At 42.0% G+C, this 25174-nt stretch overlaps 2 protein-coding genes across 6 annotated transcripts in view; one reads left to right on the plus strand and one right to left on the minus strand.

Moving 5' to 3' along the window:
* Positions 1 to 3413: 3413 nt before the first annotated feature.
* Positions 3414 to 9663, plus strand: COX6C (cytochrome c oxidase subunit 6C). The gene is made up of 4 exons (XM_080339865.1): positions 3414 to 3537; positions 4897 to 5024; positions 6677 to 6815; positions 9544 to 9663. Exons 2-3 carry the CDS (start codon positions 4911 to 4913, stop codon positions 6794 to 6796), a joined length of 234 nt encoding a protein of 77 aa, XP_080195991.1. The 5' UTR covers positions 3414 to 3537; positions 4897 to 4910; the 3' UTR covers positions 6797 to 6815; positions 9544 to 9663.
* Positions 9664 to 12576: 2913 nt separating this feature from the next.
* The window catches only part of VPS13B (vacuolar protein sorting 13 homolog B), a 445653-nt gene continuing 433055 nt past the window's right edge, over positions 12577 to 25174 (minus strand). For all 5 annotated transcript variants that reach the window (XM_080340706.1, XM_080340704.1, XM_080340705.1 and 2 more), the window contains 4 exons: positions 23779 to 23955; positions 21235 to 21337; positions 20265 to 20514; positions 12577 to 14625 (listed from right to left, as the gene is read on the minus strand). In XM_080340706.1, the coding sequence (XP_080196832.1) occupies positions 14380 to 14625; positions 20265 to 20514; positions 21235 to 21337; positions 23779 to 23955 (776 nt within the window). In that variant the 3' untranslated portion in view covers positions 12577 to 14379. The remainder of the gene's footprint in view (positions 14626 to 20264; positions 20515 to 21234; positions 21338 to 23778; positions 23956 to 25174) is intronic.

The following is a 25174-nucleotide window of genomic DNA, read 5'->3' on the forward strand; positions in this document are numbered from 1 at the left end:
AAGAAATCAGATGGAAATGTAGAATGTTTCTGGCAAGGAATGATGAAGTTAGACTTGTCTAAGTTAAATTTTAAGTAAGAATGACAGATATATAGAACATTACTTGTTTAAAAATCCAGTTTATCTGAACAAGGTTTTCCTGTTGCTAAAATTAGCACTGTGTTTGTTTCAGACAGGCCTTCTGAACCTGTAGGACTTCAGAGTGAGAAAAATTAATATAGAATCATACTCCAGAAAAGAAAGTGGGGAAAAAAAGTGTCACATGAATGTTAATGTCTCAGCTGTGGAACCTGGTGTCTTCTCTAGTTTTCGGGAGTGAATACACACATTAGCCATGTCTTTACCACAGGCTGGGAGCTTGGGAAATAGTTGAGTGTCTTCTTTTAACAATAAAACTCATGATGGTACCAAACATGGGATCACTCATTAAATTATACCAGTATTTGATATGCATAAAAATACCAAAATCTGTCTCTTTACAAGTTGTACAAAACTTAAGATGTTGCCCTTTTTTTTTGAGTTTTTCTTATTTTAGATGCATGCATAAAATCAACAAAGGCTTGTGAAATCCCTGTCCACTCCATTTATTATGATTTGAACTTTTGCTTTTTTTTTCTCCTCCTTTGTTTAAAATGCCCTTTTGGAAGTACAAAAATATTTTTCTTCCCCCTACTAATTTTGACTTTTTCCATTTAGGAATAATTGATTCACTCTCATTTTTTTTGTACAGCTGCCATTCCAATTCTGTTAAATAACTTCTGGTGCCACAATATCTTTGTTTGTTCCACAGCACCATTGATTGATGTCAACACTGCTGTGGGAAGAGAGTATTTGATTAGTTAATTTCTGGCACAGAAACGGGAGAAGGAGCACAAATGTATGCATTTTCATATGTGGCACAAAGCACTGTTTAATTTTTGTTTCTTTTGTGATAGAGAGGTAGATTTTATAATAAAGTATTTAGGAATGCAGCTGGGGAATGCTGATGTCCCATGTGATCTTCTTCCAGTAGACTTTTGGTTCTAATTTGATCCAGATTATGATTATCTAAAGACTTTTTGTGGCATATGCAAAATCACTTGATTGTCACAGTCCTGTTCCTAGTCGGCTCCAGTCCACACCACAGAAAGTACAGTCCCAAGTATCACAGCTGGCACTCTTTGTGGAAAAGACAAGGATTCACTGCCTGAATGTTCTGTCACTGAAGTCAGAGGTAAATTTTATTGCACATTTCAATGAAGCACCAGCAAGAAATGATTTAGCATTAATGCCTTCCTCTGCTTCTTGAAAGATGATCCCTTTCAAGGACACTGTGAAGAGGAATCAACTGCTGCTGGTGCTACAGTATTTTGGAAAAGAGGACTGCAGATTCTAGTTTGGTAACTGTGACACCTTTCGAGCAAACAGTCCTAATATTCACATCCAAAAGAAAACTGGAGCAGGTGCCAGAAACCACAGGGACTGGGTGGGCTGGGAAGGAGATAACTGCTGTCATCTCTGTATTGTATGTCTCCGTGTTTTCAGGTTTATTTGCTTTGTTGCATTTGGATGCATGGGGTCCACTTGGGTTCAAAACTGCATTCAGCCTTATAATCCATTCAGAAACTGGAGTGATAGGAAGCAACTCTGTGCACTGACTTAATGGAGCCGATTATCTCTGCTCTCCTTCCACGGCTCTTCCTCTAATGTATCGTCTATCCTTTTTTTATCCCTTATTTACACAGTCCCAAACTGCCCTTTATACAGAACAATAAGGAGTTGGCTGTATATTCCACAGTAATGACGTCAAAGAATAATAACAATTAGCACTTCATTTAGCATCTTAACTATAACACAAAGATGCCTAGCCAGCAGTATCTCAGGCACATGGGGAAACTGGTCACATAGAAAAGAATTTAATGACCTGGCCAGCCATGAAGTAAGCTATTGAAAACAGCAATCAAGATTTTTTTATTTGCAGATCTAGGTCCATCCACCAAAATATTCTGTCTCACCAAGACTGGCGTTTATAGGAAAATTCCTCATATATAATTTACAACTATAATAGCCACAAAACCTGCTATGCATTTATTCCAGTTAATTTTGTATCCTCGTTTTCTGACATTGCGTAATACGAGGGCAAGTTGAGTGGAGCTTTTAAGATCCCCTAGACAACTGTCCCTGCCATTTCTTTCGTGGTTTCACCCAACGACTGCACGAGCTCAGCTCAGGAACAGCAGCACCCTTGTGAACCCGGCTGTTTCCTGAGACCCCCCCATCAGGTTATAGATACATCTTGTCATTCTTTCTGCATGACATCATTAGCATTTGGCTTCTCATGTTAATCCACATGGGAAAAGCTCTTGGATAGACAGTTTTTATTTCAGTCTCAGCTATTGTAACAAACTTGTCTTTGGTTTGAGGAACGTTGTCCAACTTGCATCTATTCAGACTCCTGCTGCAAAGACCATTCTCCCAGCTTGTAGCTATGGCTGTATTAGTTTTCTCTGCACTGTTCTGCTGACTCTTTCCTCTTCTTTAATCCTATCAAGGGAAAAGCAACTTCTCTTCAGGTTTAAGGGTCCATCTTCCCTGTCATTTGATGTCAGGATCTGCTGGCTTTGGCAAGGGACTACAAGGCCTGAATGAATACCCCGCTGCACAGGAGGGCCTTCAGGTTTTTAAAGCCAGGAATTTATAGCGTTTACTGTAAATCCCAGAGAGACTCCCCATGAATAAAAACAATAGCACACGCAGGTGGCGATTAGGAGGAAACCACAGGCAATGCATGTGTGTGCCTGATCTCCAAGAAAGGTACAAAAACTGGCCAAGGCATATATAGAAAGGATTACAGATTGCTTAATTTGTTTCTAGGCTTGGCCAATCACTCTTAGCAAACTCTATACAGATAATTATTTAACGTATTCTGGTATTGCGGCCGTTTGGGTTTAACGGCCACTCCTGAGAGCTGGAAGCGCCGCGGGAGTGTGTGGGTCGGGCAGGGGGGGCAGTCTGTGGGGCAGGTGATGGGCGGTGAGCGCTCAGCATTGCCGGGATCCGGGCTCTGCAAGGGCCGCGGTTCGGCCTGGACCGGCCCGGCAGCTTCGCTGAGGGCGCTCCACGCTCCGCCCCGGCTCTGGGTGCAGCCACAGCGGGGAGAGACCAGGCGGCTGAGCGGCGGGCAGGCCGGCCCGCACGGTGCTCGCTGCGGCCGCCGAGGGGCTTTAGTGCCCGGGAAGCCTGAGGCGAGGGAAGCGCCCTCACTGAGCCCCTCTGCGCGGCACTGCCGCCCTGGGCGCCGCTCAGGTGGGCGGCACGGCCCCCGCCCTTGACTCCGCTCAGCCATGGCGAGGCCGGCCGCCCTCCTGCCAGCACAGGAGTGCCGCGCGCGGCCACGCTCTCCCCTCCCCCGGCCCGGCCCGGCAGTGCGCGCATGGCCGGGTTTGAGCCCAGCCGCTCGCCGTAGCGAGGCCGCCGCCTCCGGCGCATGCGGGGTAGCGGGGCCGCAGAGGGCGCCCGGCCGGCGGTGGGGAAGGACGTTGGAGGGTCCGCGCTGAGGTGAGGCCGCTCCCGCGCCCGCTCCTCCTGCTGCCGGGTCCCCTCTCCGCCCCTCGCCCCAGGCCCGCCCGCCGCCCTCGCCCGCAGCCCCGCGGCGCTTCTGGCAGCGCGTGACCTCTGCGCGTCCCTCAGGGTGGCGGGACGGGCCGTGCGGCGGCCGCGCTGCGGGAGGGAGGCGGGGGCCGCAGCGCCGGCTGTGAGGGGGGTGGTGCGGGGCTGTCTCAGCCCGGCTGCGGCGGCACGGCCGGAGAGGGGCCTGTTTGCCGCGGTTCCTCCTGAGGGGAGGCTGTGCGCGGCTGCGGCAGCACCGGGGACAGCGGGGCCGCCGCCTCCCGGGCCGTGCCCCGCCGAGCGGCCCGGGGCTGCACCGCGGCCTCCCCTGCTCGGTGAACCGTCGGCTGGGCTCCGGAGAGAGCTGCCTGCTGCAGGCCTTGCAGCTTTTTAGTAAAATCTTACCGAATAGAAAAAAAATAAATCATTTAATGCAGTAGGGTTTGCAGTTATTAAAAAAGCCCCAAACCACAAACTAGTTTAAGAGGCATGTGCCTTTTGCTTAGAAGTAAATAAAATGTGACAAGTGTTCTGAATGACTTCTGGTATGAAAACCAGGACAGCAGGCCTGAAATGGTACATGATGCAGGGAGGGGAGGAGTCAGTATGAAGAGTGAAGGTCAGTCTTCATTTCTTGAGTACTGGATGTAAGGAGTATGAAAACTTACTTAGATTTATGTCATAACTAGGTTTTCCTTGAATGTTGTCCCTTAAACATTCTCATAGAAAACTCTAAATAGAGAGGAGTACTGTTTCTTATGTTGGGAAGATTATTGTAGAATCACAGAATTATTCCAGTTGGAAGAGACCCTCAGGATCATTGAGTCCAACCATAACCTAACTCTAGCACTAAACCATGTCCCTAAGAACCTAATCGAAATGCCTTCTCAACACCTCCAGGGATGGTGACTCCACCACTTCCCTGGGCAGCCTGTTCCAATACCTGACAACCCTTTCTGGGAAGAATTTTTTCCTGATACCCAATCTAAACCTCCCCTGGCACAACCTGAGGCCATTTAATCTCATCCTGTAGCTTGTTACTTGGGAGAAGAGACCAACACCCCCCATGTTACAGCCTCCTTTCAGGTAGCTGCAGACAGCGATAAGGTCTCCCCTCAGCCTCCTTTTCTCCAGGCTGAACAGCCCCAGTTCCCTCAGCTGCTCCTCGTCAGACTTGTGCTCCAGGCTCCTGACCAGCTTCGTTGCCCTCCTCTGTACTCTCTCTAGCACAATCTTTCTAGAGTAGAGTTACAGAAAATTATTTAAGTAGAGCTTCTTGTCCCACAATTCTCTTCTTTTTTTTTCCAGGAAATAGAATCACCATGTCGTCTGCACTGTTGCCTAAGCCACAAATGCGCCGCCTTTTGGCCAGGCGGATGAAGTTTCACCTGTTTGGGGCATTTTTTGTGTCTATGGGATGTGCGGCTTTATACAAGGTGAGATCTGTAGTCATTCAGTTATTAACTGGACTCATTAGAGTGTTTTAAGAATTCATAATATTTTTTTGTTGAGATTTGTTTGAGCTGTTCATCAGAAAGCTTTAGTAATGTATTTTTGTAAGCATATTTCCAGAACATAAATAAATCTTCCTAATCTTCATTTGAAGAAATTATATGAATAACCTGATGCTTTAAGCTGTGTGATCAAGATCACACAACTCGCGACAATCTAGTCTGAGACTACTCTGGATCGTTCGCACGATTGCTGCCCCTTAACTGTAGATAGTCTGTGTCTCTCTCTGTCACCGTATCTGAGACTCAAGAGAGTTGTCAAAGTCTTATTTTAGAAAACCTGCTCATAAGCAATTTGGAAAAACCATCCATCACACGGAAGGTATCAGTGTGGGGAAGGCTAGTTATGGTCCTTTTGTCCTTTCTTTTGAAATTGCGTGTGGAAATGGAGCATTACATTAAAAAAACAAAAACAAACAAAAACCCCAAAATAACAAAAAAAACCAGTCCACTTACAGATTGGAGTTTGTTTTTCGTGGTCCTTGAGAGATTTCTGACAAAGATAAGAGTGGTAATTGTTCTTGAGTGCTTTTACTAAATAATTCTTGAATCTCAGACATAGAGTAAGCAACACAATTTGAGTTAGAAGAACTGAGTCTTGGTTTGCCCATTGGACTCATTCGAATACTATTTGCAGTGTTTAAGTACTTGGGAAGTTATTGATAAAAGTGACTAGAAATTAAGTTAATTTCAGGTTGTTAATCACAAAAATATCACACTTGACTTAAACTTCTCAGAGGTCAACAAATGTCTGTCAGAAACAATAAGCTTGGACAGTTAAAGCTCAACATCTATTTAACACATCTGTTAAGAAGTAGGCAAGTTTGTTTCTGGTCAGACTTGAAATACATTTTTTCTCAATAGTCTGTGGTTTTATACCAGATTTGGCACCCTCACATTAATACCCTAGTAAGGCAGCAGACTGTATTTGGAACAAGTAACATGGATCTCGGTAGTGACTGACTTCGTTACGTGTTAGATACTATTGGACAAACACCTTGGAGTTTCCTTCACATTTTTGGGGTCTTTTTGAGCATATCCTTGTACTTCAGGTGCATGAGTATCCAAGGAGTCAGGATTGTGTCTTTTTGTGTTGGTGAGCTGTAAGATTGGCTTGGCAGTCTTGTAAAATTTTACCAGACTTGTGTAGTTGACATACAGTGTAGTTCAAATGTAAGACATTGTTTTAGGATGCTGGTTTATCTGGAGTTATAGTTTGGCAGCTGCCCACGGGCACAAAACTTGCCATAATGGCACGTTTCCCATATAAAACTATGAGCAGGGGGGACATTGGATCCGTGCATGTCAATAGAGGTGGAGTGTTTCTGGATCTGAGCACTGTAATGTGCTGTCTGGTAATGGACTTTCTTTCTGAGGTTCCACTACAGCCGTTTGTTTTCCCGACCAATGATCAGGTAGCCTGAACTGTGGATTTGAACATGAACAAAGTAATGTTTTTACTAATTTGAGGTAAAGGCTTTTTAGACGGATAGCCGCTGATACAAATCATAGCACTAATAGAAAAAAAATGTTCATAAAGCTTTGCGAGCTTTAATTTTCCATGTGTTGCATTCCAGTTTGGAGTTGCTGAGCCCAGAAAACGAGCTTATGCAGAGTTCTATAAAAACTATGATCCCATGAAGGACTTTGAAGCTATGAGAAGAGCTGGTGTGTTTGAGTCTGCGCCACCCAAATGATGGTAACCTGCATTTACAGGTAATAAGCTACTCTGCGTTATAGATTTTTCCAGTGAAACATTGTGCTTCTGTTTGGATATTCTTCATTTTTCATCAAACAGAAAGGTGCTCCCAGAGAAAAAAAGATACAAATTGCACTTGAGAGACCTCTGGGTGATAAAAACGTAAAGAGGGGGGTGAGGAGTAAGGGCAGAACAGAAAGCTGCAGAATACCTTTTGGGTAATTTGTTTAACTGGTGCGATACAGGAGAATCGCACAGCGTGATGCCTTTCCCTCCTCACACGGCTGTGGAGAGGAGACAAAGCTCTTGTGTAAGACCTTGAGATTTGCCTGATATCACTGTTATGTTGATGATGACACATCTTGAACTGCTCAGGTTTGGGCCATCTATATCTACTCACCACCTGCTTGTGGTGGTATGGTGAATGACACCATGGAGGGGCTGTTTTGCTCTCATGCATCTTAATGTAAGAGACAGAGGCAGCTTCCACAGATCCTCTTGTCTTTTGAAATTGGTGAGAGGGGAAGATAACTAGTCATGAGGGGAAATATATTCAAATACATATATATATATGTAAAATCGCAATGGCATACACAGCTCTGTGTACTAATATTCAGATTTTTGCCATACTGAATTAAGCTTGAATAGAACTTTGTTCACAATACTGTTTTCCTAGCACTTAACATCATTGCCTTTTGTTTGAAAAGTACCAAACTTAGTTCTCCCTTAGTTATTGTCATAGTACCAGGAAAGAAAGGGTCTTGATTTCAAACTTGCCATAGTTATTAATAAGCACACTCACTAAACTGCACAAGCTCATAATGTGACAACTTAATAAAGAGTTCCTCCCCCTTTCTTCATCCAGATTTCTTACATTGAGTTCTCTGCTTCTCTTAAAATGACTTCAAACTAATCCACAATGATAGCTTTTTCATTCTTTTGGAATGTTTTCATATTGTGATCATTATGTGATAATCTGTGGCTCTAATTATCCTGGCCAGCTGGATTTTCTCAGCCTGTTTGCTTAAAGCAGCAAGATTGAGTAAAACATTTGTACTTAACACTGTTAATACTAGATTTGGTTGTGTGACAATCTACAACTACCTGGTTTCTGCATCACACAATTAGATGAAAAAACCAGAGCTCCAGCTCTTCTAACAGATTTAAAAAGAAAAAAACCGTGGCAGTCCCCCTGCCTTCTCTTTTTTTTTAATTTTTGTGAGAGGGAGAAACTTCTGTTCTTTAGCTATGACTGCAACGAAGATAAGTAATGAAATGCTAAATTTACTTGGCTTTAATTTTGGTGATTCTGCCTCTGGAGCAGTCCTACTGCTAATATATAGGCACTAATAAACTTTCTTAGACACTGGAATTGCATTCTTCAGTCAGGTGGCCTTCATCAGAGTATTCTGAAAGGCCATCTGGTGGTAAAATCATTTGAAACAAACACTCTCCACAAGGATGGATGTTGAATATTTAATTGGAATCATGAGCAGGACTTTTTTCAGTGCAAATAGAGCACCACTATTACTTTATGTTCCCATTTGCAGCTTAAAAAGAGAGTTGCACATTGTGTGCACCTGTTAAAATGAAATGTTTCCTAAACATTTCTTCCATTCCTTAATTACACCAGCTCAAAAGAAAATGTGAAAGACAAATCTTTGTGTGATTTTGTTTGAATGCTGATGCTTCTTATTCCTTAGCCTAATTATGTAAGAACGGATGTTTTTCACTCCTTCGTAGTAGAAATAAGTTTGGTTTGTGCCTGTACATGAATACATAAATACAAAAAGAGGAAAACAATGCCAGTGTTTCACATGTTCTAATAAGACTGAGAAGGACAAGTACACAGAACAGATGGAAACCATTTTCATTTGCCGTAGTTTTAGCTGTGGAAGTTGGATGGAAGTTGAATTTGATGCTGTTTTAAAGGGTACGGTGGTCGTGCACGCTCTACACCTCCCATTTATTGGAATATATTCTGTGTGCGGCAGTAAGTAACAGCGGTTTCACCTCACCAAGTGCCTCTTTGAGGAAGGGGTAGGGTAGGCAGGGAGAACCCCTGAGGTGAGGTGTTTGTTAGCCTGGCTCTCCACACCAAGCATGTCCCTGCTGGCCATGTGGGCAACTTGGTACCTCTGTGAGAATTTACACTGTTGCATTTACTTGGCACGGACTTTGTGTGGTGATAGTGCTGATGGAAACAAGTACAAGTGTAAACGTGAGGAGTGTCCCACCTGTATTGTGCAGTGTGCTCAGTGATCGATAGAACAAAGAGGCGAGCTAAGAGTTTGGTGCTAACCACTTGCATGACTCTTGTCATGGAGCACAGCTGGTCTTGGATTTTGTTCAGTGTAAAGAGAAGCAATTTGAATTTGGTTTTCTTCCTTCCTTGGTAGGTTGCTGACACCACTTGTTTCCTCTCTGGCTCTGATCTGAAAGCTGCATTCCTTTCTCTTTCAGGCCCTGAGCAAGACTGATTCAGTTATCAGTGCAGCATGTATAGTGAATCTGACGTGCTGTGCAGTATTGTCCCAGCTCTTGATTTGTTCCATGTTTCACTTCTGTTTGCCACATGAAGGGTGTGTGAGTCTTAAACCATCAGGAAATAACAGGGGGAATTCCTCTGGACTAAACCACCACATAAACATTTCTCTCTGCAGCATTGCATTCATGCATACTAATATGTTTACTTAGAACATGAAGTTTGTCCAGCATAACTTAATAATTTTTTTTGTCTTGCAGATCCCCTTCAGTCTAAGGAGACTCGGTGACCGAACCGTATTCGTTCACTGAATTGTGAAGTGTAATACACTTCAGTGCATGGCACATGCTGATGTAACTCAATAAATCAAATACATGTCAGTGGCGCTTAGTTGTCTTCTTTAATGTCGAAATGCTTAAAGGCTCAGATGCTGGGAAGAGCGGTGGAAAGTCTTCATGAATTGTTCAAGATGAATAACTCTAGTTTTCTTTCCCCCCAGGAATTATTTGCAGCTTTGTTTTGGCCAAATTCCACATTTGATAACAAAGTGTATCCCTAAGCAGTTACAGCTCCGTTGTCTTTGCTGCTGATGGGAATACGCGAGAGGATAGTTGTTACAGGAAGGGAGAGGCTACATTTCTGGAAGGGTCTGTGTTACCTCTGGCTTCAGAAGGTGAACTGACCTTGGGCTAAAAGAATTTGGAGAGAAATTTGGAAATATCTGAGCCAACCTTCTTCATCCTTTTCTGCTGCCATCATGGTATTGACTTCCTCACAGCAGGAAACTGTTACATCAAGGCTTACTTACAAACTGCGCAAATGCCCACCCTGTGCATGGTGTGTAACTCAAGTTGGACAGTGACTCTAAACTGCAGGTACGATCACGTGTATTGGATGTGCAAGGGTAAAAGCAGGCAAAAAATAGATACTTACTTATTTTAGGATATTGGGGTAATGAAAGTCTTTGCATCATGCTTTTAGACGTGTATTATTATCTCCTTTTTAATGTTGTCTGGAAGGAATCAGCTAAGCATAGTTCTGACCTCTGTTACATCCTGTGCAGTCCTGGTGCTCTGTGTTTCTGCCCCATTGGGCAGAGCCTTTATGCCCAGCCTGTTGCTGAGGCGGGCACTGGGGCTGCAGCTGCTGGCCATGGGTGCTGGGAGAGGGGTCAGAGCTGATGGTGTGAAAGGAGGGAGGGCTTCTGGGGAGCAGCAGGACAAATTAAGCCATCTGTGTTGTATTTTCAGATCTTCACTTTGAGTCCTGTCTGGAGTAACTCTTATTATTTTAAATGGCTCATTAACTACTTAACACTTAATAGGTATCCGCGAGCGACATTTGAACTGGTGAAAGCACGTAAGTAACGTATTTGATCTGGAACACTATTACAGAGCAACATACATGGGATTTTCTTTAAACTTTCCATACAGGCAGTGCTTCCTTTAAGCAAAGAAAGAATTTGACTTTAGTGGTGGAGGGGAAACCATCTAGTAATCAAAATATCACTGCTCTTATAAATGTAAACCAAAGCTTAACAATAGCAAATGATACCCATTTATCTTCCTAGTGTACAGTATAAACATTGTATGCCATTAAGTACTGACTAACATTTTCTCAGGCATGTCTGCAGGTTTAACCAGCCAGGGGTCTTCAGTCATACTGACAGCTGCCGGGCAGAGCAACTTGCTACTGCCAGGTGTGCAGGATAATAGGCCTGACTCCCCTTGCAGTTCTACCCCAGTTGATATGAATTAATTTACTTTTAAATTCTAACTTTCTTCTAAACTATTAAAGCCAGCAGCAGTTATTGTTGTAGTCTGTGTTCCTTCACTTACCATGCAGTGATTTGAAGAAATTAAAGTTTTGTGACTGAAGATAGCTAGCTCTCTGACCATACAGCAGAGCTCGAAGATTTCCCTCGCTACGTGTAGTCAGTGTCAACAAAGAAAAAAGGTGAGCTCTGACTTCTGTGTCTGTGCTTTGAGAGTCTCTGGGTTATAATTACTGCTTTCTGTGTATATTATGGCTTCACAGAGGCTGCAAAGTGCTTCCTTTCAGCAGGCAGTGCCACCCAACCCAGAGCTGCTTTCGGCTGGAGCGGGGAGGGAGGGCACAGCTGAGTACCTAACCTGGGTGTGACCTCCTTGTCTGAAATCAACACCAACCCACCAATTTTGCCTTTTTTTTTTTTTCCTCCGTTCTTTTTTTGCCTTTGCCAGCAAGAGTTCAGCTAATGCTGTCTGACAAACACTTGGAGTGGGGTTTAGCATAGCACAGGAAGAGCTGTATGAATGAGTTAGCCCCTCATCAGCTGCTTGTTCCTGGGTCTGCCATGTTCTTTCCAGGAGATGAAAAAACAAGCTTGTCTGCTCTTAGGCCATTTGCAACTGTCAAAGTTTTTTGCAATATTTATGTATGAAATAATATATAAACCAGAATTGTTTGACCTAAACTACTTTGGGAAAGGTCTTGCCATGAATAAGCCTGACCATGCTTTCAATTTTTTTGGCTGGCTTACTTTATTCTCAAGTGTTTGAGGAATGATTGATAGTTTTGGAAGCAAACTAAAAAGATAGATTTGAAGTTGTGAGCTCTCCAGATCTAAAGAGCATGATGAGAGTAGGCATGTTTTAAGAGTACACATTGGAGCGCTTTAGCAGCTAAGTACAGGCAGCTGCTCTTTGGACTACTTTGTTTTCATAGTTCACACAGCTCATATGTAGGAGAAGCTGATTTATATGCCGTCTCCACACATTTCCTTACATGTGGTCAGAAGGGGGAGAAAGAACCTGCCTAATGCAGCAGAGATGCAGGCTTAATTCACTGAAGAAGAGTGTAATTTAAGCAAGTGTTTATTCCAGGAGAATATAATTCAAAGAAAACTCAAATGTATCTTAAATAATGGCTGCAATCGACAAACTTTTAGAAATTAATCTGCTGCCTTCCCTCATTTTGTACAGGTGTGTTTGCACCCTCTTGGCTGGTTTGTGTACTACATAAATAATGAGCAGATAAATCTAATTCAAACGGTGACTACAGCACTGTTTTGATTCAGTCACAAAAGCATAGAGCTTTTCAGCACCTTTTTTTTGGCAAGCTAATAATCAGTTTTTACTTCCAAAGTATTGTCATGGCCTATTGCATTTTCTGGTACATGACAAAGTCCAGTGACCTTGTGGAATCTGATGGGGTCTACACGAAGCGTGAAGACCTGTCTTGTTCTACACAGTGACCTGTTCGTTCCCTTGTAGCTGAATGACCAAATAGCTCATGAAAACAAGTAATAGAGGAATAGCTTTATTATCTTTAAACAATCTCATTATATTACAATTTATCCACCAATATGCAAAATTAGAAGTATTAAACTATTTTCATAAAATATTCAGGAATGAAGCACATGTATGTATATATACATATACCTTTTAAAAATAGTGTTAAAGAATGACTAAATTATTAAATCACTGTATGAAATGTCGATAATGGATGGGCTTACTTCACATTCAGGAAAGGACAGTTCAGATTCCAGACTTCTGTTTTTTCAGTACACAAAAGACACAGCTTTTAGAAATACCTTTCAACAAAACAGAACTCACAAGAAAAACAGTGCAGTTACCACATTCTTATTTGCTATGCATTTGGTCATATGGAGTATGCATAGGAATTTTTAGCTATTAAGCATATGTATCTGCTCCTAACTATCAGGTTTTATTCCAGTTCTCGTTTACCAATTCTGGCCACGTTCAGGAATCCCCACACAAAACTCACATCCGTAAGTACATAGGAAAGGAGGGAAAAATAACACACATAGCTGACAACCACGTAAGCTTTTGGTTTTTAAAATAAAACTGCCACGGCCAGGTTTGGTTTATAAAGTAATCGAACTGTGCCCAGAGACAGTGATTTCTTGTCTGCTACAAACTGTAAAACATCTGAAAAATAAGACACTTTGCTCATTTGTCTTGATGTGTTTAACATCATATTCATAAGTGTATCATGATGGCACCATTAACTATTGACGTTGTAGGAGCCTGTGGGTCCATACTTTTTGATGAAGTTGAGAAAAAAAAATCTCCCTTTGCTTAGCATAAACATACTTGAAAGGTCACATTTCTAAATATCCTTGGGTTTATCTGTTCAAAGATGATTAACATAAAATGAATTAGGGCCTAAGTGAGCAGGTACTGGGTGGTGGCAATCAGAAGGAAGCAAGACCCAACAAGGCGACACTTAGTACCTGCACAACTGCAGCACTTTGAGCTTATGAATTTCTGGTAGATTTGAAGGAGACTGAAGTCTATTTCTGAAATTTTTGAACTGCATGTTATTGGCTTCCAGCTAACAACCAGACAGTGCACAGTGCCACATACATGCTCAAAGTCCTTCTGAAAATTTGATGGTGGATAAAGTTTCTGTACACAGACAGTTTTAAAAATAAATTCATGTTGTAGTTCATGTTTTGTTCTCCAAACCACACAAAGGCACTAGTTTACATTAAGGACTAATGTCCTGCAAAACTTCAGTCAAATAAAGGAAGGTATTTTAAGGTTAAAGTGGTGCTAAAACCCAGCTGTCACTAGTAACTTAAACCAGCCACACCAGGTTTTCCAGATTTAGTGGGGGAAAGTGTTTTGCCTCAGGATGCACATGTTGGGGGGAGTACGTGTGTGGGGGGAAAGGCTCAGCCTTGAGCAAGTTTTTACAGCTGAGTTATAAACCTGGTTTATAACAGAAACTGGCAGACCCTAAAATAGGATGTAGTAGGTATTGATACACATTTTGTGTGTGTGGCCAAAATGGCTGTATGCATGCCATTTTTTCCTTATTCTCTGTTTTTTGGTTACTGAAACAGGACTTTGATTGATCTATAATCCTTTCCCCTTTATTTGTTTGCTAGAACACTTTCCTTCCAGCACACTAGTACTTTGGCTAGGGAGCAGGAATGTTGTCAAGATTAGAAAAGCTATTGGGCTTAACGTTGTTATCATCTCCTGCCTCCTCCAAAATTATAGGCATCTCTACTTGATGTCGGTTACAGCAGACAAAGCATTACTTTCAAAATGGTGAAGTATTACTATATTCACCACAGGTAATAATTAATTAAATCCTTTCCTCAGGGCTTTATTTTTCACCATGGTGAACTTGCTAATGAATACTTGGGCAAAATTTGGATCCACTACATATTGATGCGTTTTTGTTATGGTTGGGAGGTGTTCAGCAGGCACAGTTTGCAGCGCTGGCACGGTGGTGGCGCTGGGACTGAGGTGATGAGATGTCTTTGTGATGTACTCCACGAGGCGGTTGTACTGTTGTTCTGATAATCTCTCCCTCGCTCCATCTGCCTGCAATCAGATAAGATAAAACAGTTACTGAGTAACTGACAGTAATGAACTTAGTAGTAAGGACAGTAACTTCCACATTATTTTCTGCAGTTAAAAATCTTCCTCCCTGGAATCTTCATAAAACACTTTAATGGATGCTTTAATCAGCAGAGTTCTCCCACAGTTTAGAGCTTGGTGGATCAGTCGTCTCCTTTGCTGTTTTGGCCACTTCTGAGAAGCTCTAATGCTGCCACAGAAAATTTAAGCCGTGTCTTTTGAGAATTTCCAGGGCAGACGCCTTGCCCAAGAGTACATCTTTAAAACAGATCAACTCTTTGTAGACAGGAAAAGCGTCTGAACACCTTTCAGAAAATGCCAGTAGCTCTCGGCAGTGCTCATCAGACAGCAATTCTCATTAGCAAAACCTTTTTCTCACAAAGTACAATTGGAGACAGCCCACAGCTATATCCAGGCACTTAAGGTTTAACTTACTTAAAAAAAAAAAAGACTAGATAGAAGCTACCTGGCAAGTGAATGTTCTACGAAGGGATATATGAATCTGCTTCTGGTAACCACAAAAGCCATTCTGGGTCAGAGGACCCACACAGTTGCATTTTTTTTTAAATAACAGGCTTTTACTAAAGGTTTGGGTGTGTTGTTTCTGGAGAAGAAATATTAGGGTGTCTGGGCAAACTGCCTTTTGCACCACCATGAGCTGGAAGAAATCTCCTTCTGCCAGCTGAGATACGTAGAGGTTCAAGCAAGATGCAACTTACCCACCTCTGTTGGAAAAAATACAGTAAAACAAATACTGTCAACAGAAGAGTGAAACCTACCATATGGTTCCAAGCAGATAAAGTATTAGATTAAAAGCCATGGGCAAGCCTGGCTTTGAAAGTTCTATCTGTTGTGCCTCTTTTTGAAGAAGAAGAAATTGAGGATGACTGTGCCTAGCTTGAGAAGGGAAAGTATGCAGGCAGGCATCGAGCTAGCTGCACCATTTCAACAAAATGTATTTCAGAAATACCACCATGGATGCTGCAGTGGTATCACCAGCAAAGTCATTCAGAATAGAAGTTATTTCCAAAATATGACAACAAACAAAAAGGCAGAAGCTATCCCAGGCTAGGCTTTGATGTTGCCTTATTTACACTTGGGGAACTGCTGACCAGTTTCATTTCTGTAGGGTTTAAAATGTCCTTCTTTGTTGGATGCCATGCTAAGGATTCAAAGACTGCTGTCTTCTCACTGTCTTTCAGCCAGTTTTACGCATGCCTCATGAGATGTGATATTTTCAAACAGTGCCACTGATTCAGTCTAGCATCCAGGAGCAGTATCTTGTCACATCTCTGGACTGCAAGGCTCATTTTAAACAAACCATTGCTTATTTGAAGAAAGAATTAATATGATTGATAGACAGTGACAGATGTAACATCCAAATCAAAACAGTCTCCTCTAGTTTTTTTACTGTGCCTTTGGAGATGGATTTGCTGCTCAGCAAGTAGAAACACTCCTGTTTTCAATCACCACCGCAAAAACGCTAAAGGAAGCAGACTCGTGAAGAAGCTTAGAAGCTTGAGGTTGGAGCCTACACCGAGAAACAGCGGAAACGATGAAGTGGGCAGAGGAGAGTCTGGTTTCCATGAATGACCTTAGAGGAAAGGGAAGATCAGGAGGCAGGGTGCTGCAGCAGATCCACAGCTAACCATGGAGAGTGGTGTCTGAACCACGTCTTCAGTCTGGTGGCACGGAAAAAGCACCTCAGCAGTCAGTCCATTTTACCAGTTAAAGGGTGCTGCTTTAGCGCATTTCTATGTAAATAGAGTTTAAGTTATGGGGTAAATCTTGCCTGTAGGTGGCCCCAGATTTTTTCCTGATTTCTACTTCTAGGGCGGTAAGCCCAGGTGAAGCTGGGTTAACTGACCAAAAAACCCAAACTACCAAAGGCGATGGAAAGGGTGCTGGAATCCCACTCCCCCACGCTTGCGAACCCACTCTTCATTCAGCCTCAGGCTGTATCCCACAGATACAGCATCGCTTTTCAGGAGGAAAAATTAACCGCACTTGGATGGTCTTCCAAAGTAACTGGGACCTTATTTGCTTCTAGAGCGCTTCATCTGCAACCAGCTGCTTCTCCAGCCAGTTTCAGTTTAGCTTCTATTGTCAAGACAACAGAAACTTGGAATTGCTGCTATTCTACATTTTTTCCTAAGTGGGACCTAACACTGTTGCTAAGTGCCTTTGCTCACTACTTTGAACAATTACAACATTAATAGCCAGATCATTCAATAAATCCAAACTTAGTCAAGGGTTGCTTAATGCACCTGCTAGAGGAGCTAGTAGGCCATACTTCTGCATTAAGAACTCCAGAATTTTTCTACAATTCCTCCCAATACAGCTTATAAATAACAAGCCTTCAGCAATTCTAACCCTACAGCAGCCACAGCATCTCTGTTGTGCAGTCGAGACATAGATGTAGCGCTGATGGGCTGATTTGTGTGCACTGACTAAGGAGATCCAGTTCTTCAGTGTTTTTTTCACTGCTCTGAAAAATCCAGAGACTCATTTTCAGCTCCAGCAATGCAGCACATGTAGCACATCATCACAATGACATTTGGGAATATCTGAAATTCCAGGGCCCTTCAATTTCTTGCTGTCATCTTGATATTATGAGCTATACCAAGAGCAGCTGGAAGAGCAGGCCTTTTGAGTTTGATGTCTGTCTGCAACCAAGCACTGTCTCAAGTACTTTGGAAGAGAATCCAAGTACAATTAATGCTTCCTTTTCAATAACAATGTTGTCAGTTCCAGAGTTTTCAAGAATCCATCCAGGCTGTTCCTAGCCAGATGGATTAAGTTATATATTGTGGAGGCGAGCAAACTATCAGGCAGACCTATCACGGAAGGAGTCAAAATATGCTCTATAACATCTCTGGTGATTACAGCTGTAGGATAACTCATGGTTTGTTTCCTAATAGTTCCAAGAAGCTGAGGAGAGAGAAAGTGATAAATTGTTTTGGGCAGAGCTGAAACAAAACTTTTGGCAATTATTTTTGTGAGCAATAAGACCAAAAAGTGATTTTTAGAATGTTGAAATGAAATGGTTCCATTTGTTGTATTATTTCTAGCATCTTAAGTAAATTAATAAAGAAAAATAGACATAAACTACATTACCTCTATTTTGCGAAAGTCACCATAATACTTTGGTTGACCTGACTGGGTCTTTTCCAGCTACAAATCCTGGCCATCTTCACTAATGTCATCACGTACAGACGTGTCTGCACTTCAGCTGAGGACACCTTCAGTGCAACAAGATGGGCTGTCGTGACTGTTGGGGAGTGGTGTCTGTTTGGGTGCAGGTCTGCGGCTCGGGGGCTGCTCACCTGCAAGTTGCACTTTGCTGCTCCTGAGCTTATCTGTCCTAATCAATGAGTTTTTCTAGAAGCTCTTGTGGGGGAGCTGCAGGAGGGTCCAGGCTCCCAGCAGCACTGCACACAACACCCCAGGCACCACAGAACTGACCTGCTCAGCTGCAGAAAGGAGATTTCCCAACCCACTAAGGCAAAAACGATAGTAGCATTAATTACAAAAGAATATTACATAACTAGGTAATTTGAAAAACTTTATGAAGGTTTTGGAATATTTTATTACGTAGCTGCCTTAGCATAAAAAACCCCCTAAACTTTCTTATTCTTGTCTGCCTTGCTTTCAACTGCTCCTCCTTATAGCACATTGCTTTAAATTTTCACACAAATTTCAGCATCAGCATCTGAATATTTTGCCAGGTCTGTTCTGTATCACTTAGCTTTTGCTGTCTTCTCATTGCTGATTTTGCTGCACCTGGGGCACAGGCATTCTTCACCACTTTTATCCTGCCACACATTTCCACTGCATTCTCAAGAGCCTGCATCAGCCAACAGGTTTGTGTGCTGAGGCTGGGTGGCTCCAGGCTCACAGCTCCTGCCATTGCTGCGCCACTGGAGTAGGAATCCTGTATTTCTATCCAGAACTTCAGGAAAAAACCTTGCATTTGGTCCATGCAGGTCATGTTCACTGTGTGCTGGCATGGGTATGTGGGAACGCTGGACGCTGCAGATGCCATGCAGGGTTGTGCTGTGCCAGGAGCCCTGGACATTCCCAGCTGCAGCAGCTGTGGGGACTAGAACTGGACTTCCCTTCCCCTCCTTCCCTTCTCCAGACAGGCAGCCCCTTTGCCTCATCACCCTTTTGCAGCGAGCTTTGGGCAAGCAGCCCTTCCCCCAGAGCACCAGCTCCTCACCCCTTGGAGAACCAGGTACAAAGACAAGAGCCATCACACTACAGCCTAATACGAAAAGTCTGGGCTGGTGCTAAAGTTCGGGTGGGTTGAGTGCATCAAGTGCCCTGCTTCCTCCAGGACAGTAGCTCTGGACTGAGCAGGATAGTCTGGATTCAGTCTGACATGTGCCTCCAGCAACCACACAGCACTCAGGGATAAAAAAGCTGAGCTTTGCCCACTTCCATCAAAATTTAAGTAATTCCTCATGTAGCTTTGTGGTGACAGAAGGGAACTTGAGTCAAGAGCATTCTGTGAGACTGAGGTTAGTGGAAAGACAATACATATAAATAGAGAATTCAGCACTAAAAAAAGCTTTCACCAAAAAATCCAAGCCTTGTCAGGACACAGAGGAAGTCCTTGCTGTGCTGCAATCAGGGGCAAAATTCTTCAGTGACTTCATCAAAGATAGGATTTTACTGAAGGTGCTGAAGCCTCCCCTACTTTTTGGCACACCTCATACTTCATAGGGTTTTACATATGTTCTTTTTGTATATTTGAAACAGAGGAATTTCTGATATAGCAGCCTACAAGCTACCTGACACACTTTTGTGAAAGAACAACTGGGAATGTGTTTGTTTTTAAAATGCTCTCTCATGTGATTCCACTTGAGAATTTAATACAATAAACATTGTTTCCCAAAAGTGTAAAAATATAACATTCTTCTACCATTAAAAAAAGATAATTCATCCAAAACCTCAGTATTCAAATGGCTTAGAAATCTTTCAATATGAAGATGAAGGATTTGTGCTCTTAGTGGCAAAGCACTTGGTGCATCCAATCTCAGCAAAAGAACTGATCCATTTTGGTCATCATTTGCAGAAGAAGGAAGATCTAAGGAAGTCAACCCAGCTAGCAGCCAAGCAAGAGCACTGCACTGAAAGTGGCAAGATAAGAAATGTGCTGAAAGGAGCATCCATCAGCATCACTGGACTGTTAAACACAGTTCACAGAAGAATAAAAGGCACTGTTCTCACTGGGACTTTGTAGGCACAGGCAGCAATGCTGACTTGCCAAAATACAAAGACCTCACACACATGTAGTCATGAGAACCTCTTCACAAGAGAGGTGGTGCCTACCAAGAACCCACACTGCCTCTGCTTTTTCCCTCAGAAAATTGCAGTCACAGATATGAAATGTTACGATCAATAAGAGAAGAGAGGAGACAAGTCCCTTTCATGTAAAGGGCAACACAGTCAACTCTGAGGTGTGTGAAAACAGCAGGTCCCCTGGTTTGGCACTTGGACCTCCGGCTTCCCGACCCAAAGCTGAGCATGCCCGTTGCCAAAAGCATCATCATCCGCTTAACTTTATCTTCACATGAAAATCGTACTCAAGTCTTTACCTCCAGATCAGAAGGTACTCTCTGCTGTTTTAGCTGCACCTTCAGCAGGTCTTTTTGCTGATCATCTTCCAGGCAATCGATTTCAGTCACGGGGAACGCCTGCTGCTGCGTGTCTTCACTGATGCTGACCACAAAGAGCACCTCCGAGGTGAGCAGCAAGCAGCCTTCATGCTGCTGGCCTGATCCGCTCACAATCATGACGTCTAAGGCCATATGGACCTCTGGCCTTCCTAGAGACTGCAGCATTTTCCTGCATTATCAAGAAAAAAAAAAGAGAGAGGAAGAAGGAAAAAAAAGAAAAAGAAGAAAGAAAAAAGAATCAAGGAAGAAAAAAAAAGAAAGTAGTCAGTGTTATGCTTTGGATCCTCCAGGACTTCTTTTGATCACTAATGTCTTTACTTAAGCCTGTAGCTATCACCTACTAATATAAAATAAGCCAGGAAATACAAAATAAGCCAGGGAGTATATTCCAAATCTCCATTACTGAAGGATGTAAGACTTAAGATTTAGAGAATAAATGTGAAACTGTTATTTATCAAAACTCCTTAATCATTCACTGCAAAATTGGCCTAATAACCATGCTAGGTCAGCCTATTTCCCATCCTAATAGAAAAATTACCCTGAGAAGGGGCTTAAAAATTCAGTGCAGAAAATCAAGCTATCTTCACTAACAGCTGTTTCTGGAGATGTGCAGTATTTTTCTTGGGCTCAGTACAATGATAAATAAGTAAGAACTCACTGAATGCCATTAAATAAAGATCAGGTCTGTAGTTCCAAAGCTGGAAGCAGATCAGCAGCCCATCATTTGCAGATTGGGTTTCTATGCACTACCTTTGTGTTTAATGTTCCCAAACAAACTGCCATAACTCAGCCTCTCCTAGGGAAGCAGCCTGTTAACTTGACCACAGGCCAGAAACCTATTAATAAACAACATGGATGTAAAAATGAGCAAGTGTCTAAATAATTTTACCAGACATATTTGACGTGGCTATTTGGAGCCTGCTCAACATGTTGATCATTTGGATGAGAATGCTGCTTGGGAAGCTGAGAAAGTCCAGCTCCGTGCAAAATACCTGCGGCAAGAGAATTTGAGATTTTTAGTAGTTGTTTTCTACAAAACGGTTACATGTTGTAGTGATGTCATCTGTTTTGAGCAGTTCATAAAATAGTGCAGATCCAAAATGATGTCACATCTTTGGAAGCTATAGTCAAGATAATTCATTAAATATTACAATGCAAGAGTTGTGCACTTAACCCCAGTGATCTTGCGTTAGCAAGAAACAAAAAAAACCCCACTGCTTATTCTAAAACTCAGACATACACTCACAATCAAGAGAAACATAATGCTCCTGAGATCCATCATTTCAGAGAAGGATCGGACACATCACTTAGGATTTATGTAGAAAAAATCAAGACCATTGTTAACATTCTTGCTTAATATTAACATACTTCCATATACGTGTCATGATCGGTACAAATTAGAAGGCACGTTTTCTTAGATACTGTATTCGAATGTTCAGTTACTTAATCCAGCTGTTAGACACAGATCCATACACATTTATGAGATCTCCCGGGGCATCTGGTTTATTGTGGATTCTTCTTAGTGCTAGCACAGAATGGAGACTACAAGATGCAGTTAAATGGGTTTCTAAACAGACGATCCAAAGCTGAAGATGATACAGTATGTATGCTTTTAGATGGCTTGTAAACTTTTAAACTTGAGCTATGGGCACCAGAAAGAATGAGTGGGTTGCAAAAAAATTCACAAATTAAGTAGTCTTACAAATTTTTACAAGACAGACAGGAAATAGGTTACACAGCAAGCACTGGGGTTAGAAGGTTTAGTGCAAAGCTACTCTTTAAATAAACAAAGTAATTTTCTTTTGTCTAATTAAGCATTCCATTGAAGCAAAAGGCATTTTTGCATAAGGGTGTCAATAACTTAGATTCCTTTTTACACAATGGATAATAATTCAAACAAAACATCAGCGCTGAAAAAAACCCTTTAATTTTTAGCACACATGTTGATGGTAATACTTAAAAGCAGCATCCCAGTTGTAACAGTTGGCTTACCGAGGTTCTCAGCATTATGTGAGTGAAAATGTTATTTACAGATGGAGAGAGAACATGTGTTTACTTCTGTGTGGTCCCCCACCCCTTGGTCCCCCCAAGAGGCACGGTCCCACTTCCAATCCAGTTGTGGGTAAGAGTTACTTGAACTTTGTGTTTTCCTCTCACGCACTGTCAGCTATTATTGATACCGTTTTTATGTTTTTTCCTGGCTAACTCTTTTTGTCACATGCTCATGGAAAACATGATGTCTTGTATACTGTATCTACCATGAAAAGTGTTCCTCTACTGTGACAAGTTTCTTGATAAAGACTGCAGCAGAATTAAATCTAGAAAGAAAAATGTCACAGGCAGCAAAACCAACAGCCAGCTAACAACAGGCAAACATTTCTGATTTTACTGATACAGGCTTTACACTTATGGGACGCATAATTCAGAAGAACAGTTATTATTTACACTCATACGAACAAGATAAGGCAATTATTTGAAAGAATTGTAATAATTAAATTCCTTTAAATAGGTTGCTTCATGGAATGAGCTCTGAATGTAATGGGAAGTGTGGAAACAATCTCCTAAACTTAAGTCCTAGGAGAACTACTGGTATTCTAATCTACAAATCACAGACATAAATATTGCTAGTGATTAAAGGCTTAAGTCTTCAAGGTTTGTTTGGTGTAATTAGTGGAGAAAAATTTTTGACACGTTGTCCTTGTATCAACAGGTGTCCCTGCTTTTCTTCTCCAACTGCCCTCCCAACCTCCCTTAATATATCCAGACCAACAACTTTGATTTATTGATACTGGAAGCAAATAAATTAGCGTATTTTGATATTTTTCTTTCACAGTTTGTGGTCGTCCATAAGTATTCACATCAATCTGAAGAGAGTCACCACCACTGCCACAAAGTGCTCAGTCTAGCTGGAAACCCCACCTCTGGTGGTTAAAAGGTTACCCGTATATCCAAAACCAAGATTGTCTTTTCCCAGCTCTCCATTTTAATGGGGATGCTCACACTACACGACTCACTTCTTTCTCCCAGAAACAAAACTCTTTTTGTAGAGACAGCATAGCTCTCTCCCTGCCCTAACAGCAATCTCAAAATAACCTTCTAATTGAATATAGTGTTGCTCTAATACTTTCATGTCAAAACTTCTTTTGTAAGCACATGTTTCTGTAACTAATTCTACTGTATTCCAAGAATTACTTCATGCATTCTGCATTCTGTGTTTCTGTGGCTGTACAACACTGATCGGCAATACGAGAGAGAAGCACAACATGATGGTTTTTAAGAAAACGAGCACAACATTTATAACTATTCAGTGGTGGCATTTCTAAATCTTTCTCTAAGTCACACAGCTACTGAGATGGGTAAGGCAGACTTAGCAGGTTGTATCTGAAGAGCACTTTAAAATTTAAACAGAAACGCTGGAAAAAGAGAAACTCACCATAACCTGTCTGGGAGACGAGCTCGGCTGCCCCTCCGATGGGCTTTGTGAAGACGCCCATGATTCCTTTCCCCACACCCGAGATGACCCCTCTGGCTTTGTGCCCAGCTGAAGCGTGGGCCTCTGATACTCGCTGGAAGTTCTGCATCGGCTGATCCACGATCCCAGCAATCGCACCTGAAAAAAACAAGAGTCCCCAGTAATTAGTGGAGATTAATACTCCAGAATAAGAGGAAGTGTTACTACTGGAGCTGAATGATGCTTGAATTACAGACTGTACACCACCCTTCTTATACAGCTATTTAGCATATGACCAATTAGCTAAACAATACTTTAGCTTCAGTTTAAATTTAATCTCAACTTGCTTTTTTTTTTTTTTTAATGCTTTTTACTTTTTTAACCATTGAGATCACTTGACAGCAAGTTTTCATCTTTCAAGTACTTTCATAAAATGCTTTTGCTGAGTGAGTTTAGCTCATTCTGTGTAGCAATTCTTAAAATTCTGGGCTTGGAATAAAATCCACCAGTTTTAGAGGACTCGAGCTGTTACGGAAAGGAGATTTTCACATAAGCCTGAGATTGACTTCATGAGAATAAAAACTGCCTGTATTCAATAGATCATTTTTATATTCTCTTCCACTGCCAGAAATGTTCATAAGCTAATGCAACTTTTGATATATTGCTAAGATTAGCAGAATTAGACTTTGAGACTTTTTGTTACTTTTCTGTGAAAACGATCATATTTTACTTTAATGCACATGGGTCAAACTTTTACAAGTGACACTGTGACCTTCCCAGCTTTTAGTATCAACAGAGAACTCCGACTTAAATCTTCCTAAATGTAAACAGGTATGTGAGGTGGTACATTTCTTTGATCTTGAGTTTACTCTAGCCACTTAACCACAGACATCTCCAGTTATTGTAATTTTGATAGATAAGCTATTTGGAAATCGCTAAGAGTACAAGGATCGGACAAAGTGACATCAGTTAGGAAACGGTCTGCCTGATCCGAGGAGGCTCTTTGCTCAGTGAAAAGCAAGTTCGCAGGCTCTCGGGTAGCTCTCAGTTTGCAGCTTCAGCTGCAAATACCGAGATAAAACAATTATTGAAGGAGTAGGACAGAGTGTCACCCCGGTAACCAGGCATTTTTACTGCAACCCAGACATCTTTGAAAATTCTGCTTTGTGTGTGGAAGGAAATCCAGGCATAATTCCACAGATTCGGACAATCACAGCTGAGGTATTTGGCCCCATGTGTTTACCAGCGTGACACACACTAGTCAGCTAGCAGCTAACTGGCTTTCAGATGGTTTTAGTTACCGTTAGTGGATAAACGGAGAAGTTGCTGACTTTGAACAACAAGAACTAATATCGTACATGTACACTGGTATTCTGTC

Source organism: Nesoenas mayeri, assembly GCF_963082525.1.
Source record: "Nesoenas mayeri genome assembly, chromosome: 2".
Classification (NCBI taxonomy): Eukaryota; Metazoa; Chordata; class Aves; order Columbiformes; family Columbidae; genus Nesoenas; species Nesoenas mayeri.